Genomic DNA, 27,369 nt, shown 5'->3' on the forward strand with positions numbered 1-27,369 from the left:
TGCCCCAGTCTAAAGGCCAGAACACTCTGGAGCAAGTTTTCATCAAGGATCTCTCTGTACTTTGCTCTGTTCATCTTTCCCTCGATCCTGACTAGTCTCCCAGTTCCTGCCACTGAAAACCATCCCCACAATATGATGCTACCACCACCGTCACCGTAGGTTTGGCATTGGCCAGGTGATGAGCGGTGCCGCTTGGCACTCAGGCCAAAGAGTTCAATCTTCAAAGTCAAAGTCAATTTTATTGTCAATCCTCAGCCAGTTTACACAGACAGAAAATCGAAATACAGTTTCCCACAATCCCGAGGAACAAAGTGCATAAAACTAAGTTAAAATTAAAAAGGCACAGCAAACAACAATCAACATAAAATATAAAATATAGTCACTTCAAATGCGTTAAAAAAAAATTTTTTTAAAGTGTCTGGTGCTGGATGTGCGTGTGTGTGGGGTGTTAAAGTCCAGGTCCAATAGGGGCAGGGGAGAGAGGAGGAAGGGAGGGGAGAGAGTTCAGCATCCTGACAGCCTGGTGGAAAAAACTGTTCTTTAGTCGGGTGGTGCTTGACCTCAGGCTGCGAAACCTTCTCCCTGAAGGCAGGAGGGTGAAGAGGCCGTTGGAGGGGTGGGAGGGGTCACCCACAATGCTCAATGCTTTGCGGGTGAGGCGGGTGGTGTAAAGGACCAGGAGTGTTGGGAGTGAGGCGCCAGTGATCCTCTCAGCAGTGTTCACTATGCGCTGCAGGGTCTTGCGGCTGGAGGCTGTGCAGCTGCCGAACCACACAGTGATGCAGCTGCTGAGGATGCTCTCGATGGCGCCTCGGTAAAAAGTGTACATGATGGGTGTGGGGGCTCCCGCTCTCTTCAGTTTGCGGAGGAAGTAGAGGCGCTGCTGGGCTTTCTTTGCGATGGACGTGATGTTGTTGCTCCAGGAGAGATCCTCGGTGATGTTCACCCCCAGGAATTTGGTGCTGCTCACCTGCTCCACAGCAGCACCATTGATGGTCAGTGGGTGGGGGTGTTGGGTGTGCGTTCTCCTGAAGTCGACAACAATCTCCTTTGTTTTCTCCACATTCAGGAAGAGATTGTTGTCTGTGCACCACGCGGCCAGCTGGTCCACCTCCTTCCTGTAGTGGGTCTCGTCGTTGTTGCTGATGAGACCCACCACTGTTGTGTCATCCGCAAACTTGACGAAGTGGTTGGAGCTGCAGGTGGGTGTGCAGTCATGGGTCAGCAAGGTGAAGAGCAGGGGGCTTAGCACACATCCTTGTGGGGCACCCGTACTCAGCGTGATGGTGTCCGATGTGTTGCTGCCGACCCGTACGGACTGGGGTCTGGCAGTGAGGAAGTCCAGCAGCCAGTTGCAGAGAAGGGGGCTGAGGCCCAGATTTGTTAGTTTACAAACCAGCTGCTGGGGGATGATGGTGTTGAATGCTGAGCTAAAGTCTATGAACAGCATCCTAACATATGAGTTTTTAGTGTCCAAGTGGGTGAGGGCTGGGTGTAGAGCAGAGGAGATGGCATCCTCAGTGGACCGCTTAGCTCGATATGCAAACTGAAACGGGTCCAGGGAGGGGGGGAGGTTGGATCTGATCTGCTTCATGACCAGCCTCTCGAAGCACTTCATGATGGTTGAAGTCAGCGCTACAGGGCGGTAGTCGTTGAAGCAGGATGGAGAAGACTTCTTGGGCACAGGTATGATGGTGGTTTCTTTGAAGCACAAGGGAACAACAGCCTGGCTCAGGGAGATGTTGAAGATGTCTGTGAGGACATCTGTGAGCTCAGCTGCGCAGTCTTTTAGCACACGACCAGGAATGTTGTCAGGTCCAGAAGCTTTCCGGGTGTTAATCCTTAACAGTGTGCTCCTCACACTGCCTGGAGACAGACAAATAGCCTGGTCGTTGGGGGGGGGAGTTGTTTTCTGCGCAGGTGTGTTGCTCTGTGCTTCAAAGCGTGCGAAGAAGCCGTTGAGGTCGTTCAAGAGAGAGGTGTCACTGTCACAGGTCTGTGGTAAGGGTTTGTAGTCCGTGATAGTCCTAATACCCTTCCACAGGCTCCGTGTGTCTCTGCTGTCACTGAAGTGGGCTGTGATGCGCCGGGTGTAGTGTTGTTTGGCTTTCCTGATGCCACTGGAAAGGTTGGCCCTGGCTGCTCTGAGACCGGCTGGATTGCCCTCTCTGAAGGCAACGTTGCGGACTCTCAGCAGCCCATGGACCTCCCCTGTCAGCCATGGCTTCTGGTTAGCCCGGATGGTGATGGCTCTGGTGTGGGTCACATCGTCAATGCATTTGGTGATGTAGCCTGTAACTGTCTCTGTGTATTCCTGAATGTTGGTTGTGTTGTTGTATGTTGCTGCCTGCTTGAACATGTCCCAGTCTGTAGTCTCAAAGCAGTTTTGGAGTGCAGCTGTGCTGTCCTCTGACCACACACGTACCTCTTTTGAAACCGGTTTGGTGTCTTTCACCCGGGGTCTGTATGCCGGTTTCAGCAGAACGGTGAGGTGATCAGAGAGGCCGATGTGGGGGAGGGGGGAAGCCTTGTATGCTCCTTTGATGGTCGTGTAGACAAGGTCCAAGGTGTTGTTTTCTCGTGTTGGGAAATCAACATGCTGGTATACTTTGGGCATGACAGTTTTTAGGTTAGCATGGTTTCTTGGTTTCATCGGACTAGAGAATCTTGTTTCTCATGGTCTGAGAGTCCTTTAGGTGCCTTTTGGCAAACTCCAAGCGGGTTGTCATGTGCCTTTTACTGAGGACTAGCTTCCGTCTGGCCACTCTACCATAAAGGTCTGATTGGTGGAGTGCTGCTGATATAGTTGTCCTTCTGGAAGGTTCTCCCATCTTCACAGAAGAACTCTGAAGCTCTGTCAGAGTGACCATCGGATTCTTGGTCACCTACCTGACCACGGCCCTTCTCTCCTGATTGCTCAGTTTGGCCGGGCGGCCAGCTCTATGAAGAGTCCTGGTGGTTCCAAAGTTCTTCCATTTAAGAATGACGGAGGCCACTGTGCTCTTCGGGACCTGTAATGCGGCAGAAATTGTTTTATACCCTTCCCCAGGTCTGTGTCTCGACACAATCCTGTCTCGGAGGTCTACGGACAATTCCTTCGTATTCATGGCTTGGTTTTTGCTCTGACATGCACTGTTAACTGTGGTACTGGCCCCTACAGTACCTTATATAGACAGCTTTGTGCCTTTGCAAATCGTGTCCAATCAATTTAATTTACCACTGGTGGGCTCCAATCAAGTTATCATATCATATCATATATATACAGCCGGAAACAGGCCTTTTCGGCCCTCCAAGTCCGTGCCGCCCAGTGATCCCCGTACATTAACACTATCCTACACCCACTAGGGACAATTTTTACATTTACCCAGCCAATTAACCTACATACCTGTACGTCTTTGGAGTGTGGGAGGAAACCGAAGATCTCGGAGAAAACCCACGCAGGTCACGGGGAAAACATACAAACTCCTTACAGTGCAGCACCCGTAGTCAGGATCGAACCTGAGTCTCCGGCGCTGCATTCGCTGTAAAGCAGCAACTCTACCGCTGCGCTACCGTGCCGCCCAGTTGTAGAAACATCAAGGATAATCAATGGAAACAGGATGAACAGAAGCTCAATTTTGAGTGTCATAGCAAAGGGTCTGAATATTTATGTAAATGTGATATTTCAGCTATTTCTTTTTAATTACTTTGCAAAAATTTCTGAACACCTGTTTTCACTTTTTTATTATGGGGTATTGTGTGTAGATTGTTCATAAAAATATATAATTAATCCATTTTAAAATAAGGCTGTAACTAACGTAACAAAATGTGGAAAAAGTGAAGGGGTCTGAATACTTTCTGAATGCACTGCATTTGATCGTTAACTTGAAAATACTAGTGTCCATTCTTCCCTCCCTCAAACTGAATGGAAAATTTAACAAATGAGTTGCTGCTAGCCACGGATGTCTCACTATAGCTGGGAGGTCATGTTGCAGTTAAATAGAAAATATAGATATACAACATATAGAAAATAGGTGCAGGAGGAGGCCATTCGGCCCTTCGACCCAGCACCTCCATTCACTGTGATCATGGTTGATCATCCACAATCAGTAACCCGTGCCTGCCCTCTCCCCATATCCCTTGATTCCGCTAACCCCGAGCTCTATCTAACTCTCTCTTAAATCCATCCAGTGAGTTGGCCTCCACTGCCTTCTGTGGCAGAGAATTCCACAAATTCACAACTCTCTGGGTGAAACAGTTTCTTCTCACCTCAGTTTTAAATGGCCTCCCCTTTATTCTTAGACTGTGGCCCCTGGTTCTGGACTCCTCCAACATTGAGAACATTTTTCCTGCATCCAGCTTGTCCAGTCTTTTTATAATTTTATACGTTTCTCTAAGATTCCCTATCATACTTCTAAATTCCAGTGAATACAAGCCCAGTCTTTCCAATCTTTCCTCATACGAGTCCCGCCATCCCAGGGATTAACCTTGTGAACCTATGCTGCAGATGGACCTCTTTACTCCCATATTCAAATCCTCATGTTATGAAGGCCAACATGCCATTAGCTTTCTTCACTGCTTGCTGTACCTGCATGATTACTTTCAGTGACTGGTGTACAAGAGCACCCAGGTCTCGTTGCACTTCACTTTTACCTAATCTTACACCATTGACAAAATAGTCTGCCTCCTTGTTTTTGCCGCCAAAGTGGAAAACCTCACATTTATCTACATTATACTGCATCTGCCATGCATCTGTTCACTCATTCAACCTGTCCAAGTCACCCTGCAACCTCCTAACATCCTCTTCACAGTTCACACTGCCACCCAGCTTTGTGTCATCTGCAAATTTGCTAGTGTTACTTTTAATTCCATCATCCAAATCATTAATATATATTGTAAATAGTTGCAGCCCCCAGCACCGAGCCTGGCGGCACTCCACTCACCACTGCTTGTCATTTTGTAAAGGACCTTTTTATTCCTAGTCTTTGCTTCCTGTCTGGCAACCAATTCTCTATCCATGTCAATACCCTACCCCCAATACCATGTGCTCTAATTTTGCTCATTAATCTCCCGTGCTGGACCTTATCAAAGGCTTTCTGAAAGTCCAGATACACCACATCCACAGGCTCTCCTTCATCCATTTTACTTGTCACATCCTCAAAAAAATCCAGAAGAATAGTCAAGCAGGATTTCCCCTTCATATATCCATGCTGACCTGGACCAATCCTTTTACTGCTATCCAAATACGTCATTATTACTTCTTTAATAATTGACTCCAGCATCTTCCCCACCACTGATGTCAGGCTAACTGGCCTATAATTCCCTGTTTTCTCTCTCGCTCCTTTCTTGAAAAGTGGGATTACATTAGCTACCCTCCCATGCACAGGAACTGATCCCGAATGTATAGAACATTGGAAAATGATCACCAATAAATCCTCGATTTCTAGAGCCACAACCATCAGGTCCTGGGGATTTATCAGCCTTCAGTCCCATCAGTCTACCCAATACTATTTCTCGCCTAATGCAAATTTCTTTCAGTTCCTCTGTCTCCCTAGATCCTCTGTCCTCTTGTACATCTGGGAGATTGGTTCTGTCTTCACTAAGGAAGACAGAATCAAAGTACCTGTTCAGCTCTTCTGCCATTTCCTTGTTCCCCATAATTTCACCTGTTCCTGCCTTCAATGGACCCACATTTGTCTTTTCTAATATTTTTCTCTTAACATACCTAAAGAAGCTTTTACTATCCTTCTTTATATTCTTGGCCAGCTTACCGTCGTACTTCATTCTTTCAGCCCGTATTGCCCTTTTTGTTACCTTCTATTGTCCTTTGAAAGTTCTCCAATCCTCTGGCTTCCCGCTACTCTTTGCTATCTTATATTTATTTTCTTTTAGTTTTATTCCATCCCTAACTTCCCTTGTCAGCCACGATTGCCTCTTACTGCCCTTAGAATCTTTCTTCCTCTTTGGAATGAAATGATCCTGCATCTTCTGGATTACACCCAGAAATTCCTGCCATTGTTGTTCCACCATCATTCCTGCTAAAATAATTTTCCAGTCGACTTTAGCCAGCTCCTGTCTCATGCCTTCATGCCTTTGTTCATCTGCAACACTGACACTTCTGATTTAACCTTCTCCCTCTCAAATTGCAGATTAAAACTTATCATATTATGGTCACTACCTCCTAGCGGTTCCTTTACCTTGAGTTCCCTTATTAAATCTGGTTTATTGGACAACACTAAATCCAGAATTGCCTTCTCTCTGGTAGGCTCCAGTACAAGCTGCTCTCAGTATCCATCTTGGAGGCACTCTACAAACTCTCTTTCTTGGGGTCCAGAACCAACCTGATTTTCCCAGTCTACCTGCATATTGAAATCTCCCATAACCACAGTGGTATTACCTTTGTTACATGCCAATTTTGACTCCTGCTGCAACTTACACCCTATATCAGGCTACTGTTTGGGGGCCTGTAGATAACTCCCATTAGTGTCTTCTTACCTTTAAAATTCCACAATTCCACAGCGACTCTACATCGTCAATCCCTATGTCACCCCTCGCAAGGAACTGAATTTCATGCCTCACCAACAGAGCTACCCCACCTCCTCTGCCCACCTGCCTGTCATTTCTATAGGATGTGTAACCCTGAATATTGTTCCCAGCACCTTTCCACCTGCAGCCACGTCTCTGTAATCTCCACAATGTCATATCTACCAATCTCTAACTGAGCCTCAAGCTCATCCACTTTACTTCTTATACTTTGCGCATTCATATATAATACTTTTAATCTATTACTCACCTCACCTTTCACATCGATTCTTATTTCACTTGGTCATGCTCTCCTATCCCTTTGTGAGCTTTCTGTTCCCGTTAGTGAGACCCCACCTGGAGTACTGTGTGCAGTTTTGCTCTCCAAATTTGAGGAAGGATATTCTTGCTATTGAGGGCGTGCAGCGTAGGTTTACTAGGTTAATTCCTGGAATGGCGGGACTGTCATATGTTGAAAGACTGGAGCGACTAGGTTTGTATACACTGGAATTTAGAAGGATGAGAGGGGATCTTATCGAAACGTATAAGATTATTAAGGGGTTGGACATGTTAGAGGCAGGAAACATGTTCCCAATGTTGGGGGAGTCCAGAACCAGGGGCACAGTTTAAGAATAAGGGGTAGGCCATTTAGAACAGAGATGAGGAAAAACTTTTTTAGTCAGAGAGTTGTGAATCTGTGGAATTCTCTGCCTCAGAGGGCAGTGGAGGCCAATTCTCTGAATACATTCAAGAGAGAGCTAAATGGAGCTCTTAAGGATAGCGGAGTCAAGGGGTATGGGGAGAAAGCAGGAACGGGGTACTGATTGAGAATAATCAGCCATGATCACATTGAATGGCGGTGCTGGCTTGAAGGGCCGAATGGCCTACTCCTGCACCTATTGTCTATTGTCTATTGTTAATTCTGGGGTCTTTCTTAACTTTTCCTATACTCTCTTTCCCTTTAACATCCTTGTCTTTCCAATTTGTTTCCTCTCTAGTTGTACAGGATGTTGCTGAGGCCGTATTTACAATATTGTGTTTAGGTTTAGATATGTGTTAAAGGAAATATGTTGTCAAGCTTGAAAGGGTGCAGAGACAATTTATGAGGATGTTGCCTGGACTAGAAGGTCTGAGCCATAGGGAGAGGTTGAGCAGGCTCGGACTCTATTCCTTGGAGCGCAGTAGAATAAGGGGTGATCTTATAGAGGTGAAAAAATCATGAGAGGAATAGATCAGGCTAGGCAGAGTGTCTCTTGCAAGAGTTAGGGAATCAGGAGCCAGGGGACAGAGGTTTAAGGTGAGAGGGGAAAGATTTAACGGGAACCTGATGGGTAACTTTTTCTCACGAAGGGTGTGGGTGCATGGAACAAACTGCCGGAGGCGGTCGTTGAGGCAACGTTAAATAAACATATCGCTACGTTAAATAAACATTTAGAACCGGTACATGATAAGACAGATGGGCCAAGCGCAGGCTAGTGTAGATGGGTCATGTTGGCCGCAGGGCCGTCTTAACGCATGGGCCTGATGGGCACTTGCCCGGGGCCCCAAGAGCATAGGGGCCCCATGCTGATCTGTGTATGTGTAGTGACTTGCAATAAATAAATACTACTTTAGAAATGTAGGTTCAATAAGTGCTTTTTTCGCAACATTTTCGGTCCCTAAGTGTTTTTTTTCGCAACATTTTCCATCCCTAAGTGCTTCTCACAGCGATCTGTTTCGCAACAATTCGCTCCCTAAGTGCTTTGCTTTTCCATCCCTAAGTGCTTCTCACTGCGATCTGTAAGTGCTTTTCGCAACAATGTAGCACCCTAAGTCCATCGCTAAGTGCTTTTCGGTAAGTGCTTTTCGCCGGCACGACAGGGGGGTGGGGAGAGTAACGGTGGGGGCGACGGGGAGGGTGGGAGGAGGAGAGAGTGGGGGTGGGAGGAGGCAGAGTGGGACTGGGGAGGGGGACAGCAAGGGTGGGGGGGGGGGGAAGAGAGAGTGGTGGAAATTACTCCTGTGAGTAGTTGTCGTAGGGGCCCCAGTACACTGCTTTGCCCGGGGCCCATAATGCTGTAAAGACGGCCCTGGTTGGCCGCTGTGGACAATTTGGGCCGAAGAGCCTGTTTCCCACGCTGTAAGACTATGACCGATGTCAGTGTTGCTCATTAATCTTTTAATACTGTGCTACACGATTACCTATATTATTTGGCACCTACCTCACGTGTTACCTTGGCACCCTTTGCCCACCTTTTATTTCTAATTATCATTATCTCTGCCCTTTTCTGCAATCGACCCTGAAAACATGCATCTGAATTCCGAGGGACTTCGAACATTAATTGATCAAGATAGTACATATTTAAAGTTCCTGCGACGCCTGACACAATGGATGCATTTTGAATAAAGGCAATTGGAGATACAAGGAACTGGAGATATCGGTTTACATAAAAACTACAAAGTGATGTAGTAACTCGGCGCCAAGGTACCTGCTGAATTACTCCAACACTTTGTGCCTTTTTAAAATATAGTCAGGCAATGAAATAAACGTCGCTGTATTTTCTGGCTCGGTGTTAGTTTAATTTAGTTTAGTTTTTAGTTTAGTTTAATTTAGTTCAGAGATACAGCGCAGAAACAGGCCCTTCGGCCCACCGGGTCTGTGCCGCCCAGCGATCCCCGCACATTAACACTATCCTACACACACTAGGAACATTTTTTTTTACATTTACCAAGTCAATTAACCTACAAACCTGTACGTCTTTGGAGTTAAACTCCTTCGTCTTATCATATATACTCCACAGTCGGACAGGATTACACGCCTCAAAAAGAATACTGAGCTTTTCGAAAGGAAGAATGAAAGTTCCCAATGAATAAGAACAAGTTCAGTCAATACTTCCTCTCCCCAATTTCTTCCTCGTGGGGAAATTAAAACCAAATCACTCCCACGCATCCGTTTCATAGTAAAACGTGGCTATTCTAATTTACTTTCAAATTATTTGCAGGTTTGAAAAAAAAAAATCAAATTAAATTAAAATAATCCAAATCGTACCTGACATAGTTTGCCTTCTCTTTTCTCATCCAGAAGAGACAACAAAAGCAAAGTAAATACGCCAGCAGGACAACGAGATAGCGTGCCTTCTGTATCATCGCTGGTCTCTCGAAGGTCAGAGACAGGAACTCTCAATGCAGATTTGCTGGGCGCCAACGTCCACTTTAATGTCTACTTTACTACCGTCGTTGTAAAATGCTGGAGTAACTCAGCAGGTCAGGAGAGAAGGGATGGGTGACGTTTCGGGTCGAGACCCTTCTTGAGACTTCGTAATAAATACACGCAGTGATCCCGCCCTCTGCTCCGGTACTCTCGTATTACGCAAGAACCCCCCAGTGCCCAGATCCACCTGCGCCTTTCATCGACTCATTGTTAACTGTGGCAACAAAAACAACAGCCACCGGGATTTCCACCTGCAATGAAATCCGACGCTGCTGAAAATACTCAGCAGGTCAGGTTTGGGGAAGGGAAACGAGGTTGACCTCTCAGGTTTGTATTTTTTTTTAAAAATCACAAATGGGAAGAAAATAAGTTGGGGTCAAGCTGCAAAAAGGGAAAGGGCTGTCTCTGATCGCGCAGGATAGCGGGGTGACTAATGTGAAGAAGTGTCCCGTCCTAAAACATCGTCTGTCCATTTCTCTCCAAAGACGCTGTCTGACTCGCCGAGTGGCTCGGGCAGCTTGATCTTTGCCTGGGGGGCGTAAACTAGAAACAAGGTTGTGTGTGAAGGAGCTACAGATTCTGGTTGACACCGGAAATAGACACGAAAATGCTGGAGTAACTCAGCGGGACAGGCAGCATCTCTGGTGAAAAGGAATAGGTGACGTTTCGGGTCGAGACCCTTCTTCAGACTGAGAGCCAGGGGAGAGGGAAAGTAGAAGTTTTGGAAGGTTCAGAGCAAATCAGCCTTGTCCACTTGACTCCCTTCGCAATAAATACACGTTGAATATGAAAACCCACCCACAAGGTACAGCCTTTTGGGTGAGCAAATGGATATGCTGGAAATAGAGGGATGTGGACCTTGCACAGACAGAGGAGATTTAACTCGGCATCATGCTTGTGGACATTGTGGGTCGATGGACCCGTTCCTCTGCTGTGCTCTTTTATGTTCCACGTTCTATGTTCTAAGCTGAGCTGATATCACAAAATGAGAAAACAAAATGAAAAGTTGTAACATTCAGCATTGATGTCAGAAGGCTGCAATGTGTTTCAGGGCAAAATGATGTGCTGTTCCTCAGCATAAATGAAAGAGTTTTTGTTTCAGCCCTATGTGGGTCTGTGTAGTTCCATGTAATTAAGTTTTTTTTTCATTAACTTCTAGGGGATATATCTGTAATGTCTTCCCATGTACATTCTAAATTCGTTTTTCAATCAGATTTGTTATACATTAGACTTATTTTTGTTCCATTTAATCATTTGTACCCAGGAGGATAATTGCAATTGCAATTCTGCACACTACTTTGAATTTGCATTAATGGTTCCTCTAAAATCTACCCGTTAAATTAAAATGAAAATAAACATGAAGGTGCTGGAAATCTGTCATTAAACAGAAAACATTGGAAACTGTAGAGGTCAGGCAGCATCTGTGGCGAGGGAGACAGAGTTGACTTATCAGGTCAGAGATCCTTTGTCAGAACTGAGAAGGAGAGAAAAGATGGTTTCAAATTGATTGCAGAGAGGGTCCAGTAGGGATGGATGAAGCAAAAAGAATATCTTTGACAGTGTTCAAGGTTACCATGCTGATAAGCTTCGGTAGAAGCCATCAGGTTGAAAGATTATTAATGGAGAATGTTCGGGGGTAAAGAAACAACGAGGCAGAACATCTGAACAAGCATCCCGACCTGAGCCGTCACCTATCCATGTCTTCCAAGACATGCTGCTTAACGGCACGGTAGCGCAGGGGTAGAGTTGCTGCCTTAAAAGGGCATGTCCCACTGAGGCGATTTTAAGGCGACAAGGCTGTCGCCGAACGTTCGCCGGGGTGTCGCGGGCATGATCGTGAGGAGTCTTCCAAAGATCGTAGTGGATCGTAGTGGATCTCGGCGCGTCGCCGAGAAATCAAACGGTTTGAAATCTCTCTGCGACAGCTGGCTTGTCGCCAGGTATCATAGCTTATTGCGGGCGCTGTCGCATGCTGTCCCCAGGTTTGATAGGTTCTCTTAAGATACATTTAGAAGCACATAATATTAAAATAAGTAAAGTCATTTCAAAATACCATAAAATGCTTGTGTTTAACCAATTTATTTACCGTCAGGCCATTTGACAGGTAGACTGGAGGCGACAGTTTGACGGTCAGGTAAGCGTGGGAATTTTTAGCAATGTTTTTGGCCTCAGCCATTACATTTAAAGTGGGCTCCAAACCCAGATATTCAACCCAGAAACCAGATATGCATCTCCCGTACATTTTCAAAGAATGCCCACACACCTTTCACAAAAATCCACTGAACCACTTTTTAAATTATTTTTTTAATACAGCTATTAGTAAACTGGAAGTAAATCCAGTTTATTCCTTGTTACAGTGAAGCTTGGTTTTTAAGTAACCCATACAAGGTGTTATAGTTCAAAACTCTCAAGTACTTCCCGACTTGTCAGTGATTTCAGCGAAAACCAGGACGCCGGAGAAGCATTGACAGCGTGGGAATTTTGGCAATGTTTCAGAAGACGCTGTAATCTCGACCTGACATTGTCGTCGGGTAAAAGAAAAATTTGGCGATCTGCTACGACTTTGACAGTCGCCGGCAGTCGCCAAAAAGATCGCCTAATTGGGACAGGCCCTTTAATTACAGTGCTTGCAGCACCGGAGACCCGGGTTCGATCCCCACGAGGGGAGCTGTCTGTACGGAGTTTGTACGTTCTCCGTGAACCCGTGTGGGAGTGGATTTTCTCCAAGATCTTCGGTTCCCTCCCACACTCCAAAGACGTAGAGGTTTGTAGGTTAATTGGTTTGGAATAGGTGTAAATTTTCTAGTGCGTGTAGGGTAGTGTGGGGCTCGCTGGTCGGTGCACTCGGTGCCCCGACGGCTCTGTTTCCACGCTGTTTCTTAAACTTAAACTAAACTAAGAGGCTCTGAGTTACTCCAGGACTTTGTGTTCGACTAAAGAGAAATGTAAATTAAAAATGCAAAAAAAGGTGCAAGTATACAATTAAACATTCAGATTAGGAGCAAGTTTAGACCATTAGGACCATTTGGGATTTGAACCAGCTCTCCCATTGAGCAAGTTCACAGCCGATCTGATTGTAATCTCAACTCTACATCCTTATCAATCCTTGGTATGCTTCACAGCCTTGATTATCAAGTACCTATCAATGTAAGCATGAAAAAATCACATGTTAAATATTTGAACTCTGTTTTCACTGCCCACAAAATAAAGTTGGAAGAACTGAGAGAAAAAATGCACTCATCTCTGTCTTAAATGAGCAATGCCTTTATAATCCTTGCTTCTGATTCTCCCACAAGAGCGAACCACCTCTTCACATCCTATGCAGATGACAAGTTACCACCCTGAAGATTTACCACCACCTTTCTTTCTTCACAGTTGAGAAAGAGACGGTTGGTTCAGAATACACAATACAGAGCTTTATTTGTCATTCGGTACCGAGGTACCGAACGAAATTACATTGCAGTCACACAAAAAAAAAGAACACAAGACACATGACCCCAACACAAACATCCATCACAGTGACTCCAAACACCTCCTCACTGTGATGGAGGCAACAAAACTTCCACTCTCTTCCCCACGCCCACGGACAGACAGCTCATCCCCGACCGACCCGCACAGTCCCCGCAAGGGGATGGAAGTCCCCTCGGCGCTGAAAAGTCCCGCGGCCGAGCCGGGCGATGGAAGGCCCTGCAGCCGAGCCGTACCGTGCGCTGCTAAGTCCCGCGGCCGAGCCGCACCGGGCGATGTTAGGTCCCGCGGCCGAGCCGCACCAGCGGTGTAAAGTCCAGCGGCCGAGCCGCACCGGGCGATGGAAGGCCCCGAGGCCGAGCCGCACCTGGCGCTGAACCGTCCCGCGGCCGAGCCGCACCAGCGATGTAAAGTCCCGCGGCCTAGCCGCACCGGGCGATGTTAGGTCCCGCGGCCGAGCCGCACCAGCGGTGTAAAGTCCAGCGGCCGAGCCGCACCGGGCGATGGAAGGCCCCGCGGGCGATGGAAGGCCAGTGGCCGAGCCGCGCCCCGCGCCGTGAGGAAGAGACCTAAAAAGGAAAGGTTTCCCCCATCACCCCCCACCCCACCCCCCCACACATACACAGCCAAAAAACAAAAACAAAAACCATCCCAACACCGACACACAACAAAAAAAAGGAAAAAAGACGAACAGACTGCCAGCGAGCCGCAGCCGTTAGGCGCCGCCACACGTGAGTACTGCCCCACACGTGAGTCGGATAGCAGTGGGGAAGAAGTAATGTGTAGGTTTGGATGACTAGCCTGACCTGTTGATTATTTACAGCAGCTTCTGTTTTCACTTCAACTCTCATTGATCACCATGCAAAGCACTGGCAATGTTCTGATGGTAGGAATTTTCATTGTCGCTGTCGGTGCTTAGCAGTGCAGAGTGCAGAATAGAACTGGCTAAAGATTTATTTTAATTATAATTTGATGAATGATATAAGCTTTTTTGCCTTGGTTACCTCTCCCTTTAGGACTGAGATGAGGAGAAACCTTTTCACCCAGAGAGCTGTGAATCTGTGGAATTCCCTGGCACAGAAGGCAGTGGAGGACAATTCACTGGATGTCTTCAAGAGAGAGTTAGATTTAGAATAGAAGTGCTAGCGGAATCAAGGGATATGGGGAGAAGGCAAGAATGGGGTAGTTATTTTGGATGATCAGCAATAATCATATTGAATGGCGGTGCTGGCTCGAAGGGCTGAATGACCTACTCCTGCACCTGTTCTCTATGTTTCAATGTTTCCTGTTTGTACTCAGAATTTCTGAAACAACCTGGAATATTTAGGTTCAGTGGTTCCTTTTAATCACATACTGAGGTACAGTGCAAATCTTATTTTTCATACAGTTCAGTAAATTATTACCGTACACGAGTACAAACCTAGATTAAGTACGAAGTGTATAGAAATAGCCCACTATGACCATATACAAAACTTGCCATTTTGAAATTCCAAGCTACAGCTGACCATAACGGCCCTTTGCAGCCCATCGCCTCAATCAGGGTCATCCAGTGAACCATTTCCCTCTGCTCACCTGACACTATTCGGCCTTTGTGCTCTGGAGACACCTCCCGCAGCCGACTGAGGGTGGTAAAGAACTGGGCATTGTCTTTAAGGGGAGAAAGAGGTGGGAGTCTCTGGGTGAAAAAGTTTTTCTCATCTCAATTTTAAATGGCTTCCCCTTTATTCTTAAGACTGTGGGCCCTGGTTCTGCACTCCTCCAATATTGGGAACTTTTTTCCTGCATCTAGCTTGTCCAGCCCTTTCAAATTTTATACGTTTCTATAAGATCCCGGCTCATCCTTCTAAATTCAAGTGAATACAAGCCCAGTCTTTCCTCATATGACAGTCCCGCCATCCCGCGGATTAACCTCGTGAACCTATGCTGCACTGCATCAATAGCAAGGATGTCCGTCCTCAAATTAGGATACCAAAACTGCACACAATACTCCAAATGTGGTCCCTCCAGGGCCCTGTGCAACTGCAGAAGGGCCTTTTTACTCCCATACTCAAATCCTCTCGTGATGAGAGGATAATCCTCTCACTGAGCAAGATCACAGCCGATCTGATTGTAATCTCAACTCTACATTCTCATCATTCCTTGGTATGCTTCACAGCCTTGATTATCAAGTACCTATCAATGTCAGCATGAAAATATTCACATGTTAAATATTCAAACACTTTTATTTGACTGCCCACGAAAGGAAGTTGCAGAGTTGGTAGAACTGAGAGAAAAAATGCACTCATCTCTGTCTTAAATGAGTGATGCCTTATTCCTTGATTCTGATTCTTCCACAAGAGGGAATCACCTCTCCATATCCTATGCAGAGACTCACTGTGATGGATGTTTCTTTTGTTTGCTGTTGGTTTATGATTGTATGTGTTATTGCATATTTTTATTGCTTATTTTTATTGGTCTTATTGTTGAACTATGGGTAATTTTTCATTTCACTGCACATTTATGTGTATGTGACAAATAAATTAACTATTGACTATTGAGATGACAGGTTACCACCCTGAAGATTCATCACCACCTTTCTTTCTTCACGGTTGAGAATGAGGCGGTTGGTTCAGGAGTCGAATAGCAGTGGGGAAGAAGTAATGTGTAGGTTTGGATGACTTGCCTGACCTGTCGATTATTTACAGCAGCTTCTGTTTTTACTTCAACTTTTATTGATCACCATGCAAAGCACTGGCAATGTTCTGATCATAGCGATTTTCATTGTTACTGCCGTTGCTTAGCAGTACAGAGTGCAGAATAGAACTGGCTAAAGATTTATTAATTATAAGTTGATGAATGATATAAGCTTTTCTGCCTCGAAGTTACCTCTCCCTTTAGGACTGAGATGAGAAGAACCTTTTCACCCAGAGAGCTGTGAATCTGTGGAATTCCCTGGCACAGAAGGCAGTGAAGGACAATTCACTGGATGTTTTCAAGAGCGAGTTAGATTTAGAATAGAAGGGCTACAGAGTTTGTATGTTCTCCCCATGACCACGTGGGAGCGGATTTTCTCCGAGATCCTCGGTTTCTTCCCACACTCCAAAGACGTACAGGTTTGTAAGTTAATTGGCTTGGAATAAGTGTGAATTTTCCCTAGTGTGTGTAGGGTGGTGTGGGGGTCGCTGGTCGGTGCGAAGGGTCTGTTTCCGCGCTGCATCTCTAAACTAAAATGAAACTAAGAGCCTCTGAGTTACCCCAGCACTTTGTGTTCTACTAAAGAGAAATGTAAATTCAAGATGCAAAATAAGGTGCAAGTATACAATTAAACATTCAGATTAGGAGCAAGTTTAGACCATTTGGGATTTGAACCAGCTCTCCCATTGAGCAAGTTCACAGCCGATCTGATTGTAATCTCAACTCTGCATCCTCATCAATCCTTGGTATGCTTCACAGCCTTGATTATCAAGTACCTATCAATGTAAGCATGAAAAAATCACATGTTAAATATTCGAACACTCTGTTTTGACTGCCCACAAAATAAAGTTGGAAGAACTGAAAGAAAAAATGCACTCATCTCTGTTTTAAATGAGCAATGCCTTATAGAAACATAGAAACATAGAAAATAGGTGCAGGAGTAGGCCATTCGGCCCTTCGAGCCTGCACCGCCATTCAATATGATCATGGCTGATCATCCAGCTCAGTAACCTGTACCTGCCTTCTCTCCATACCCCCTGACCCCTTTAGCCACAAGGGCCACATCTAACTCCCTCTTAAATATAGCCAATGAACAGGCCTCAACTACCTTCTGTGGCAGAGAATTCCACAGACTCGCCACTCTCTGTGTGAAGAAATGTTTTCTCATCTCGGTCCTAAAAGACTTCCCCCTTATCCTTAAGCTGTGACCCCTGGTTCTGGACTCCCCCAACATCGGGAACAATCTTTCCGCATCTAGCCTCTCCAACCCCTTAAGAATTTTATATGTTTCTATAAGATCCCCCCTCAGTCTTCTAAATTCCAGCGAGTACAAGCCTAGTCTATCCAGTCTTTCTTCATATGAAAGTCCCGCCATCCCAGGGATCAATCTGGTGAACCTTCTCTGTACTCCCTCTAAGGCAAGAACGTCTTTCCTCAGATTAGGAGACCAAAACTGCACACAATACTCCAGGTGCTGTCTCACCAATGTCCTGTACAACTGCAGTAGAACCTCCCTAAACTCAAATCCTCTTGCTATGAATGCCAACATACCATTCGCTTTCTTCACTGCCTGCTGCACCTGCACGCTTGCTTTCAATGACTGGTGCACCATGACACCCAGGTCACGTTGCATCTCCCCTTCTCCTAATCGGTCACCATTCAGGTAATACTCTGCTTTCCTGTTCTTGCCGCCAAAGTGGATAACCTCACATTTATCCACATTATATTGCATCTGCCATGCATTTGCCCACTCGCCTAATCTATCCAAGTCTCTCTGCAGCCTCCTAGCATCCTCCTCGCAGCTAACACTGCCACCCAGCTTCGTGTCATCCGCAAACTTAGAGATGTTGCATTCAATTCCCTCGTCCAAATCATTAATATACACTGTAAATAACTGGGGTCCCAGCACTGAGCCTTGCGGTACCCCACTAGTCACTGCCTGCCATTCTGAAAAGGACCAGTTTATTCCTACTCTTTGCTTCCTGTCCGCCCACCAATTTTCTATCCACCTCAACACTGAACCCTCAATACCGTGTGTTTTAAGTTTGTACACCAATCTCCTATGTGGGACCTTGTCGAAGGCCTTCTGAAAGTCCAGATACAACACATCGACTGGTTCTCCCTTATCCACTCTACTAGTTACATCCTCGAAAAATTCTATAAGATTCGTCAGACATGATTTGCCTTTTGTAAATCCATTCTGACTTTGTCCGATGATTTCACCACTTTCCAAATGTGATGCTATCACATCTTTAATAACTCTAGCATTTTCCCCACTACCGATGTTAGGCTAACTGGTCTATAATTCCCCGTTTTCTCTCTCCCTCCCTTTTTAAAAAGTGGGGTTACATTAGCTACCCTCCAGTCCTCAGGAACTACTCCAGAATCTAAAGAGTTTTGAAAAATTATCACTAATGCATCCACTATTTCCGAAGCTACTTCCTTAAGCACTCTGGGATGCAGCCTATCTGGCCCTGGGGATTTATCTGCCTTTAATCCATTTAATTTACCTAACACCACTTCCCGACTAACCTGGATTTCCCTCAGTTCCTCCATCTCATTAGACCCCCGGTCCCCCGCTATTTCCGGCAGACTGTTTATGTCTTCCTTAGTGAAGACAGAACCAAAGTATTTGTTCAATTGGTCTGCCATCTCCTTGTTCCCTGTGATCAATTCACCTGTTTCCGACTGCAAGGGACCTATATTTGCCTTAATTAATCTTTTTCTCTTCACATATCTATAAAAGCTTTGCAGTCAGTTTTTATGTTCTTTGCCAGTTTTCCCTCATAATCTATTTTCCCTTTCCTAATTAAGCCCTTTGTCCTCCTCTGCTGGACTCTGAATTTCTCCCAGTCCTCTGGTATGCTACTTTTTCTGGCTAATCTGTATGCTTCATCTTTTGTTTTAATACTATCCTTGATTTCCCTTGTTAGCCACGGATGCACTACCTTTCCTGGTTTGTTCTTTTGCCAAACTGGGATGAACACTTGCTTGTCCGTGCGGTGAGTTTAAAACCGAGCGCGAGGCTTTGTTCCACAGAGGCCCAGGAGCCATTGGAGAGGTGGGAGCGTGCCACTCTCTGCAACGTTCCATTAGCGCGTCACACTTGAAAAAGTAAAGCAGACTGGAGGGAGCAGCAGATTGGTGAGTAAGAGGGAGGGAGCAGCTGATTGGTTAGTAACACCAGGTTTGTATTTCTGCTTTCTGATAGCACTTTGAGTTAAGGGTTCTGGGTTTTTTAGATAAAGGTACCGCTTAAAAGGATCACGATTTTTAAATAGGGAGTGTGCTGATTTGATTGGATTTAATTTAAGGGATTTGAGTTAATATAAAGGGTAAGCCATGTCAGCTGAGATCGGCCCCGTGGTTTGCTCATCCTGTAGCATGTGGGAAATCAGGGATACTGACGGTGTCCCTGATGACTACGTGTGCAGGAAATGTGTCCAGCTGCAGCTCATGGTAGACCGCATTGAACGGTTGGAGCTGCGGTTGGATTCATTCTGGAGCATCCGCGATGCTGAGAAAGTCGTGAATAGCACGTTTAGTGAGTTGGCCACACCACAGGTAAAGGTTAAGCAGACAAAAAGGGAAAGGGTGGCCACTAGCCAGCATAGTATAAAGATGGTAGTGCAGGAGTCCCCTGCGGTCACCTCCCTCCTAAACAGATATACCATTTTGGATACTGTTGGGGGAGATGGCTCATCAGGGGAAGGCAGCAGCAGCCAAGTTCATGGCACCGTGGGTGGCTCTGCGGCAAAAGAGGGGAGGAAAAAGAGTGGAAGGGCTATAGTGATAGGGGATTCGATTGTAAGGGGAATAGATAGGCGTTTCTGCGGCCGCAAACGAGACTCCAGGATGGTAGGTTGCCTCCCTGGTGCAAGGGTCAGGGATGTCTCAGAACGGCTGCAGAACATTCTGGAGGGGGAGGGTGAACAGCCAGTTGTCGTGGTGCACATTGGCACCAACGATATAGGTACAAAATGGGATGAGGTCCTACAAGGTGAATTTAGGGAGCTAGGAGATAAACTTAAAAGTAGGACCTCAAAGGTAATAATCTCTGGATTACTACCAGTGCCACGTGCTAGTCAGAGTAGAAATAGGAGGATATTACAGATGAATACGTGGCTTGAAAAATGGTGCAAGGGGGAGGGATTCAAATTTCTAGGACATTGGAACCAGTTCTGGGGGAGGTGGGACCAGTACAAACAGGACGGTCTGCACCTGGGCTGGAATGGAACCAATGTCCTTGGGGGAGTGTTTGCTAGTGCTGTCGGGGAGGATTTAAACTAATATGGCAGGGGGATGGGAACAAGAGCAGAGAGACAGAGGGGTATAAAGTGAGGGTAGAAACAATAGGTAACAAGGTGAAAAGTAAAAGTGGCAGGCAGACAAATCCAGGGCAAAAATCAAAAAGGACCACTTTGCAACATAATTATATAAGGGGCAAGAGTGTTATAAAAACAAGCCTGAAGGCGTTGTGTCTCAATACAAGGAGTATTCGGAATAAGGTGGATGAATTAAATGTGGAGATAGTTATTAATGATTATGATATAGTTGGGATTACGGAGATATGGCTCCAGGGTGACCAAGGCTGGGAGCTCAACATCCAGGGATATTCTATATTCAGGCGGGATAGACAGAAAGGAAAAGGAGGTGGGGTAGCGTTGCTGGTTAGAGAGGAGATTAACGCAATGGAAAGGAAGGACATTAGCTCGGAGGATGTGGAATCGATATGGGTAGAGCTGCGAAACACTAAGGGGCAGAAAACGCTAGTGGGAGTTGTGTACAGGCCACCTAACAGCAGTAGTGAGGTTGGGGATGGCATCAAGCAGGAAATTAGAAATGCATGCACCAAAGGTGCAGCAGTTATAATGGGTGACTTCAATCTACATATAGATTGGGTGAACCAAACTGGCAGGGGTGCTAAGGAAGAGGATTTCTTGGAATGTTTGCGAGATGGTTTTCTAAACCAACATGTCAAGGAACCAACGAGAGAGCAGGCCATTCTAGACTGGGTATTGAGTAATGAGGAAGGGTTAGTTAGCAGTCTTGTTGTGCGAGGCCCCTTGGGCAAGAGTGATCATAATATGGTGGAGTTCTTCATTAGGATGGAGAGTGACAAAGTCAATACAGAAACAAGTGTTCTGAACTTAAAGAAAGGTAACTTTGAGGGTATGAGGCGTGAATTGTCCAAGATAGACTGGCAATTGATGCTGAAAGGGTTAACGGTGGACATGCAATGGAAGGCATTTAAAGGTCGCATGGATGAACTACAGCAAGTGTTATACAGCAAGTGTTATAATCCTTGCTTCTGATTCTCCCACAAGAGCGAACCACCTCTCCACATCCTATGCAGATGACAAGTTACCACCCTGAAGATTTACCACCACCTTTCTTTCTTCACAGTTGAGAAAGAGACGGTTGGTTCAGGAGTCGGATAGCAGTGGGGAAGAAGTAATGTGTAGGTTTGGATGACTAGCCTGACCTGTTGATTATTTACAGCAGCTTCTGTTTTCACTTCAACTCTCATTGATCACCATGCAAAGCACTGGCAATGTTCTGATCATAGGAATTTTCATTGTTGCTGTCGGTGCTTAGCAGTGCAGAGTGCAGAATAGAACTGGCTAAAGATTTATTTTAATTATAATTTGATGAATGATATAAGCTTTTTTGCCTTGGTTACCTCTCCCTTTAGGACTGAGATGAGGAGAAACCTTTTCACCCAGAGAGCTGTGAATCTGTGGAATTCCCTGGCACAGAAGGCAGTGGAGGACAATTCACTGGATGTCCTCAAGAGAGAGTTAGATTTAGAATAGAAGTGCTAGCGGAATCAAGGGATATGGGGAGAAGGCAAGAATGGGGTAGTTATTTTGGATGATCAGCAATAATCATATTGAATGGCGGTGCTGGCTCGAAGGGCTGAATGACCTACTCCTGCACCTATTTTCTATGTTTCCTGTTTGTACTCAGAATTTCAGAAACAACCTGGAATATTTAGGTTCAGTGGTTCCTTTTTATCACATGTACTGAGTGAGGTACAGTGCAAATCTTTTTTATTCATTCAGTTCAGTAAATTATTACCGTACACGAGTACAATCCCAGATTAACCATATAACAATATAACAACTACAGCACGGAAACAGGCCCGTTCGGCCCTACCAGTCCACGCCGACCACTCTCTCTGACCTAGTCTCATCTACCTGCTCTCAGACCATAACCCTCCAATCCCCTCTCATCCATATACCTATCCAATTTACTCTTAAATAATAAAATCGAGCCTGCCTCCACCACTTCCACCGGAAGCCCATTCCATACAGCCACCACCCTCTGAGTAAAGAAGTTACCCCTCATGTTACCCCTAAACTTTTGTCCCTCAATTCTGAAGTTATGTCCCCTTGTTGGAATCTTCCCCACTCTCAAGGGGAAAAGCCTACCCACGTCAACTCTGTCCGTCCCTCTTAAAATTTTTAAAACCTCTATCAAGTCCCCCCACGACCTTCTACGCTCCAAAGAATAAAGACCCAACCTGTTCAACCTCTCTCTGTAGCTTAAGGGCTGAAACCCAGGCAACATTCTAGTAAATCTCCTCTGTACCCTCTCCATTTTGTCGACATCCTTCCTATAATTTGGCGACCAGAACTGCACACCATACTCCAGATTCGGCCTCACCAATGCCCTGTACAATTTTAACATTACATCTCAACTTCTATACTCAATGCTCTGATTTATAAAGGCAAGCATACCAAACGCCTTCTTCGCCACCCTATCCACATGAGATTCCACCTTCAGGGAACAATGCACAGTTATTCCCAGATCCCTCTGTTCCACTGCATTCCTCAATTCCCTACCATTTACCCTGTACGTCCTATTTTGATTTGTCCTACCAAAATGCAGCACCTCACACTTATCAGCATTAAACTCCATCTGCCATCTTTCAGCCCACCCTTCCAAAAGGCCCAAGTCTCTCTGTAGACTTTGAAACTCTACTTCATTATTAACTACACCACCTATCTTAGTATCATCTGCATATTTACTAATCCAATTTGCCACACCATCATCCAGATCATTAATGTCAATGACAAACAATAGACAATAGACAACAGACAATAGGTGCAGGAGTAGGCCATTCAGCCCTTCGAGCCAGCACCGCCATTCAATGTGATCATGGCTGATCACTCTCAATCAGTACCCTGTTCCTGCCTTCTCCCCATACCCCCTCACTCCGCTATCCTTAAGAGCTCTATCCAGCTCTCTCTTGAAAGCATCCAACGAACTGGCCTCCACTGCCTTCTGAGGCAGAGAATTCCACACCTTCACCACTCTCTGACTGAAAAAGTTCTTCCTCATCTCCGTTCTAAATGGCCTACCCCTTATTCTTAAACTGTGGCCCCTTGTTCTGAACTCCCCCAACATTGGGAACATGTTTCCTGCCTCTAATGTGTGCAATCCCCGAATTATCTTATATGTTTCAATAAGATCCCCCTCATCCTTCTAACAACAGTGGACCCAACACAGATCCTTGGGGTACTCCACTAGACACTGGCCTCCAACCTGACATACAGTTGTCAACCATTACCCTCTGGTATCTCCCATTCAGCCATTGTTGAATCCATCTTGCAACCTCACTATTAATACCCAACGATTTAACCTTCTTAATCAACCTTCCATGTAGAACCTTGTCAAATGCCTTACTGAAGTCCATATAGACAACATCCACAGCCTTGCACTTATCAATTTCCCTGGTAACCTCTTCAAAAAATTCAAGAAGATTAGTCAAACATAACCTTCCAGGCACAAATCCATGTTGACTGTTTCTAATCAGGCCTTGTTTATCCATGTGATTATATATATTGTCCCTAAGTATCTTTTCCATTTATTTTCCCACCACAGACGTCAAACTAACAGGTCTATAATTGCTAGGTTTACTTTTAGAACCTTTTTTAAACAAAGGCACAACATGCGCAATGCGCCAATCTTCCGGCACCATCCCCGTTTCTAATGACGTTTGAAATATTTCCGTCATAGCCCCTGCTATTTCTGCACTAACTTCCCTCAATGTCCTAGGGAATATCCTATCAGGACCTGGAGACTTATCCACTTTTATATTTTTCAAAAGTGTCCGTACCTCCTCTTCTTTAATCCTCATAATTTCCATCACTACTCTAATTGTTTCGCTTACCTCACATAATTCAATATCCTTCTCCTCGGTGAATACCGAAGAAAATAAATAGTTTAATATCTCCCCCATTTCTTCCGGCTCAGCGCATAGCTGTTCACTCTGACTCTCTAATGGACCAATTTTATCCCTCGCTATCCTTTTGCTATTGACATATCTGTAGAACCCCTTGGGGTTTACTTTTACATTAATTGCCAAAACAACCTCATATCTTTTTTTCGCTTTTCTAATTTCCTTCTTAAGATTCCTTTTACGCAGTGTATGAGACTGTCGCCTCATATGTGAAAACAATGAAAGAGATGGAGGAAGAGATGGGACGAACGGCCGAGGATATGAAGAAAATGAAGACACAGCATGACCTCACGGCAAAACAACTGGCAAAATGTTCGGACAAGTGCCTAGAATTGGAAACTCGTTCGAGACGCTTTAATCTAAGGCTGGTAGGAGTACCCGAAGAAGCCGAGGGAGATAACCCTCGGGAGTTTGCTGCAGATCTAATTAAAGAAGCTCTCAATTTTCCTAACCTTCCGAAAATTGAAGCGACACATCGAATTCCAAGATTCAAACATAAATACCAAACAGGCTCAGAATACACACGTCACATCATTGTGAAATTTCGGGACATTTCTGGCGTGGAAGAGGTTATGAGTAATATCATAATATTCAGAGATTACCCCTATGAGGTGGTTCAAAAAAGAAAGCTGTTCTACAAGGTAAAGAAAGCGCTCCAAGGAGTGAAAGGTGTCAGATATGGAGTCTACTTTCCCGCGAGAATGCGCATTTCTTACAATGATCAGCAAAAATCATTTATAAATCCGGAGAGCGCATATAAATATGCCTTAACCATCGTGGAAGAGAATAAGTAACTTGAAAAGCTGTACTGTATGGTTACTATCTCTCTTTACTATCTCAACAAGAAATGTGTTCAACAGATGTGGGAACTCTCCCTGTGTTTAGACTCGACGGCTTATCGAGGAATGTTAATTCAAGGACATACTGGGTTCCACGAGAAGTGGAAAAAGATAAACATTGAATACAGAGCTTTATAATATAATTGGAACAGTGCAATTACCGTGGTTTAAAAATTTAACTGAATAACCTAATGTTATAGAAATAATACTTTTAACATTTAAAACATAGAATACTATCATAGAAATTGTAATGAACATTAATCAGATCGGTAGTAAGAGGCTGATTTACAAGCTAACATTTATAACTTAATATCTTAATAAGTTTTAAGCAGATTTATAACCGGGTTGTGAGGGGGATGACGGGCTCCTGGCTCAGATCCAGAAGCCTGCCCTAGGTAGCCCCTGCAACCAATAGCTGATAATTATTGAGGTAAAAATTGAGGCTTAATACTCTGTAGATAAAACAATTAGATATATTTGGGAATACATGTGAAATGGATATATATACTGCAATTAGGTATTATATAGTTGATTTGGAATCGGCTCGGTTCTAGTAGGGATATGTTATGACTTATTGAGGGAACGGAGCTATTTGTTTATTAACACCGACAACGGAAGTCGACTCAATGTTCTCTCCCACCAACAGGTGGGCCACTTATTACAGTGCCGCCAAGCTCGGTCACTGTATTTTCACTTTTATTAATTTTTTTTTCTTCTTTTTTTTTTTTACTATCACAATTAATCACATGTGTGTTTTTTTTTAATGCAAAGATAATCGCAAAAGGAATCCACACACTGAACTGGGTAGGTTGACTGTTCCCCCATTGCTAAAGGACCTGAGGTATGGATGCACCACTAGATACATGGGTACTAAACCTAGTCAAAATGCAAGACACTAAACAAAATACATCGGGAGGAATCTCATTTTGCAGTTGGAATATTAGGGGGGCTAACGAACGTATTAAAAGGGGTAAGATTTTAGCACAGCTGAAGGTATTAAAGTCAGATGTTATCTTCCTCCAAGAAACGCATTTTAAAGTTCAAGATCAAGTTAGATTGAGGGCCAACTGGATAGGTCAAACTTTTCATTCGTCATACACGTCAAAATCCAGAGGCACGTCCATCATGATTCACAAAGATATACCATTTAAACAGAAAAATACCTTAACAGATAAGGATGGGAGATATTTGATAGTTACCGGTGAGATTCATGCAATTCCAATCACATTGGTAAATATATATGCGCCTAACTTTGATAATCCGCATTTTTTTAATAAAATTTTGAATATAATTGCAGAATATAATTACCAGAATGTTATAATTGGGGGAGACTTTAATTGTGTCTTAGATCCTTATTTAGATAAATCCAGTCAAAAACAACGACGTAATACGAAATCTAAAACTAGTGAACTTTTAAACACATATATAAAAAATACAAATATAACCGATGTTTGGAGGATTGCAAATCCGACAGTCAAAGAATATTCGTTTTATTCACCGGTACACAAGACTTATTCACGTATAGATTATTTCCTGGTAGACACAAAATTAATTCCGTATACTCTTAACCCAAACTACCACACAAATACGATTTCAGATCATTCCCCCTTAACTTTTTTTTTAAAAATAGAAGGCATGTCTAAGAATACATCGTTCTGGAGGTATAACCCCCAAATTTTAAAAGACCCGCAAGGGAGTATATATCTAAGACAGCAAATGGATCTTTTTTTCGAAATAAATGATACGCCAGATACACCACCTACATTATTATGGGAATCTTTCAAAGCTTTTATTAGAGGTGTTATAATCTCATACCAAGCTTTTCAGAATAAAAAAAATAAGAGTGAACAACGGCAGCTACAGGAACAAATTAGACAATTGGATATAGATAATGCTAAAGACCCGTCGATGGATAAACACAATAAAATATTAATATTAAAATTCAAATTAAATAAATTACTATCAGAGAAAGTTATAAGATTACTCCAAATTACAAGACAGGAACAGTTTGAATTTGGGGAGAAGCCTCACAAACTTCTCGCACGCCAATTAAAAAAACGAGAAAAGGAACACTCGATTTCAAAGATTAAATCAGACAAAGGGGAAGTATTAACATTACCGAATGAAATTAATAAAAGATTTGTGCAATTTTATGAGAATTTGTATACATCCAAAACGACAACGGACACCAATGCAATCAATGAGTTTCTGGATAATTGCAATCTTCCCAAATTAGAATTGCAGGAACAAGAGGAATTGGGAGCACAAATCTCAAATAAGGAAATAGAAGAAACAATATTCTTATTAAAAAATGGAAAAACACCAGGTCCCGATGGATTTAGTAATGAATTCTATAAAAGTTTTTACGATATATTTAGTCCTTGTCTACAGAAAATGTACACACACGCTTTCAGAGAACAAATATTACCTGATACATTAGCTGAATCTAC

General features: G+C 44.3%; 1 protein-coding gene across 2 annotated transcripts in view; it reads right to left on the reverse strand.

The window, feature by feature from the left end:
• LOC144603413 (alpha-2,8-sialyltransferase 8F-like) overlaps positions 1 to 10,161 on the reverse strand; it is an 80,705-nt gene extending 70,544 nt beyond the window's left edge. For both annotated transcript variants that reach the window (XM_078416598.1, XM_078416608.1), the window contains exon 1: positions 9,530 to 10,161. In XM_078416598.1, the coding sequence (XP_078272724.1) occupies positions 9,530 to 9,627 (98 nt within the window). In that variant the 5' untranslated portion in view covers positions 9,628 to 10,161. The remainder of the gene's footprint in view (positions 1 to 9,529) is intronic.
• Between the last annotated feature and the right edge of the window lie 17,208 nt (positions 10,162 to 27,369).

The sequence above is a fragment of the Rhinoraja longicauda genome, chromosome 2 (assembly GCF_053455715.1).
Source record: "Rhinoraja longicauda isolate Sanriku21f chromosome 2, sRhiLon1.1, whole genome shotgun sequence".
Lineage (NCBI taxonomy): Eukaryota > Metazoa > Chordata > Chondrichthyes > Rajiformes > Arhynchobatidae > Rhinoraja > Rhinoraja longicauda.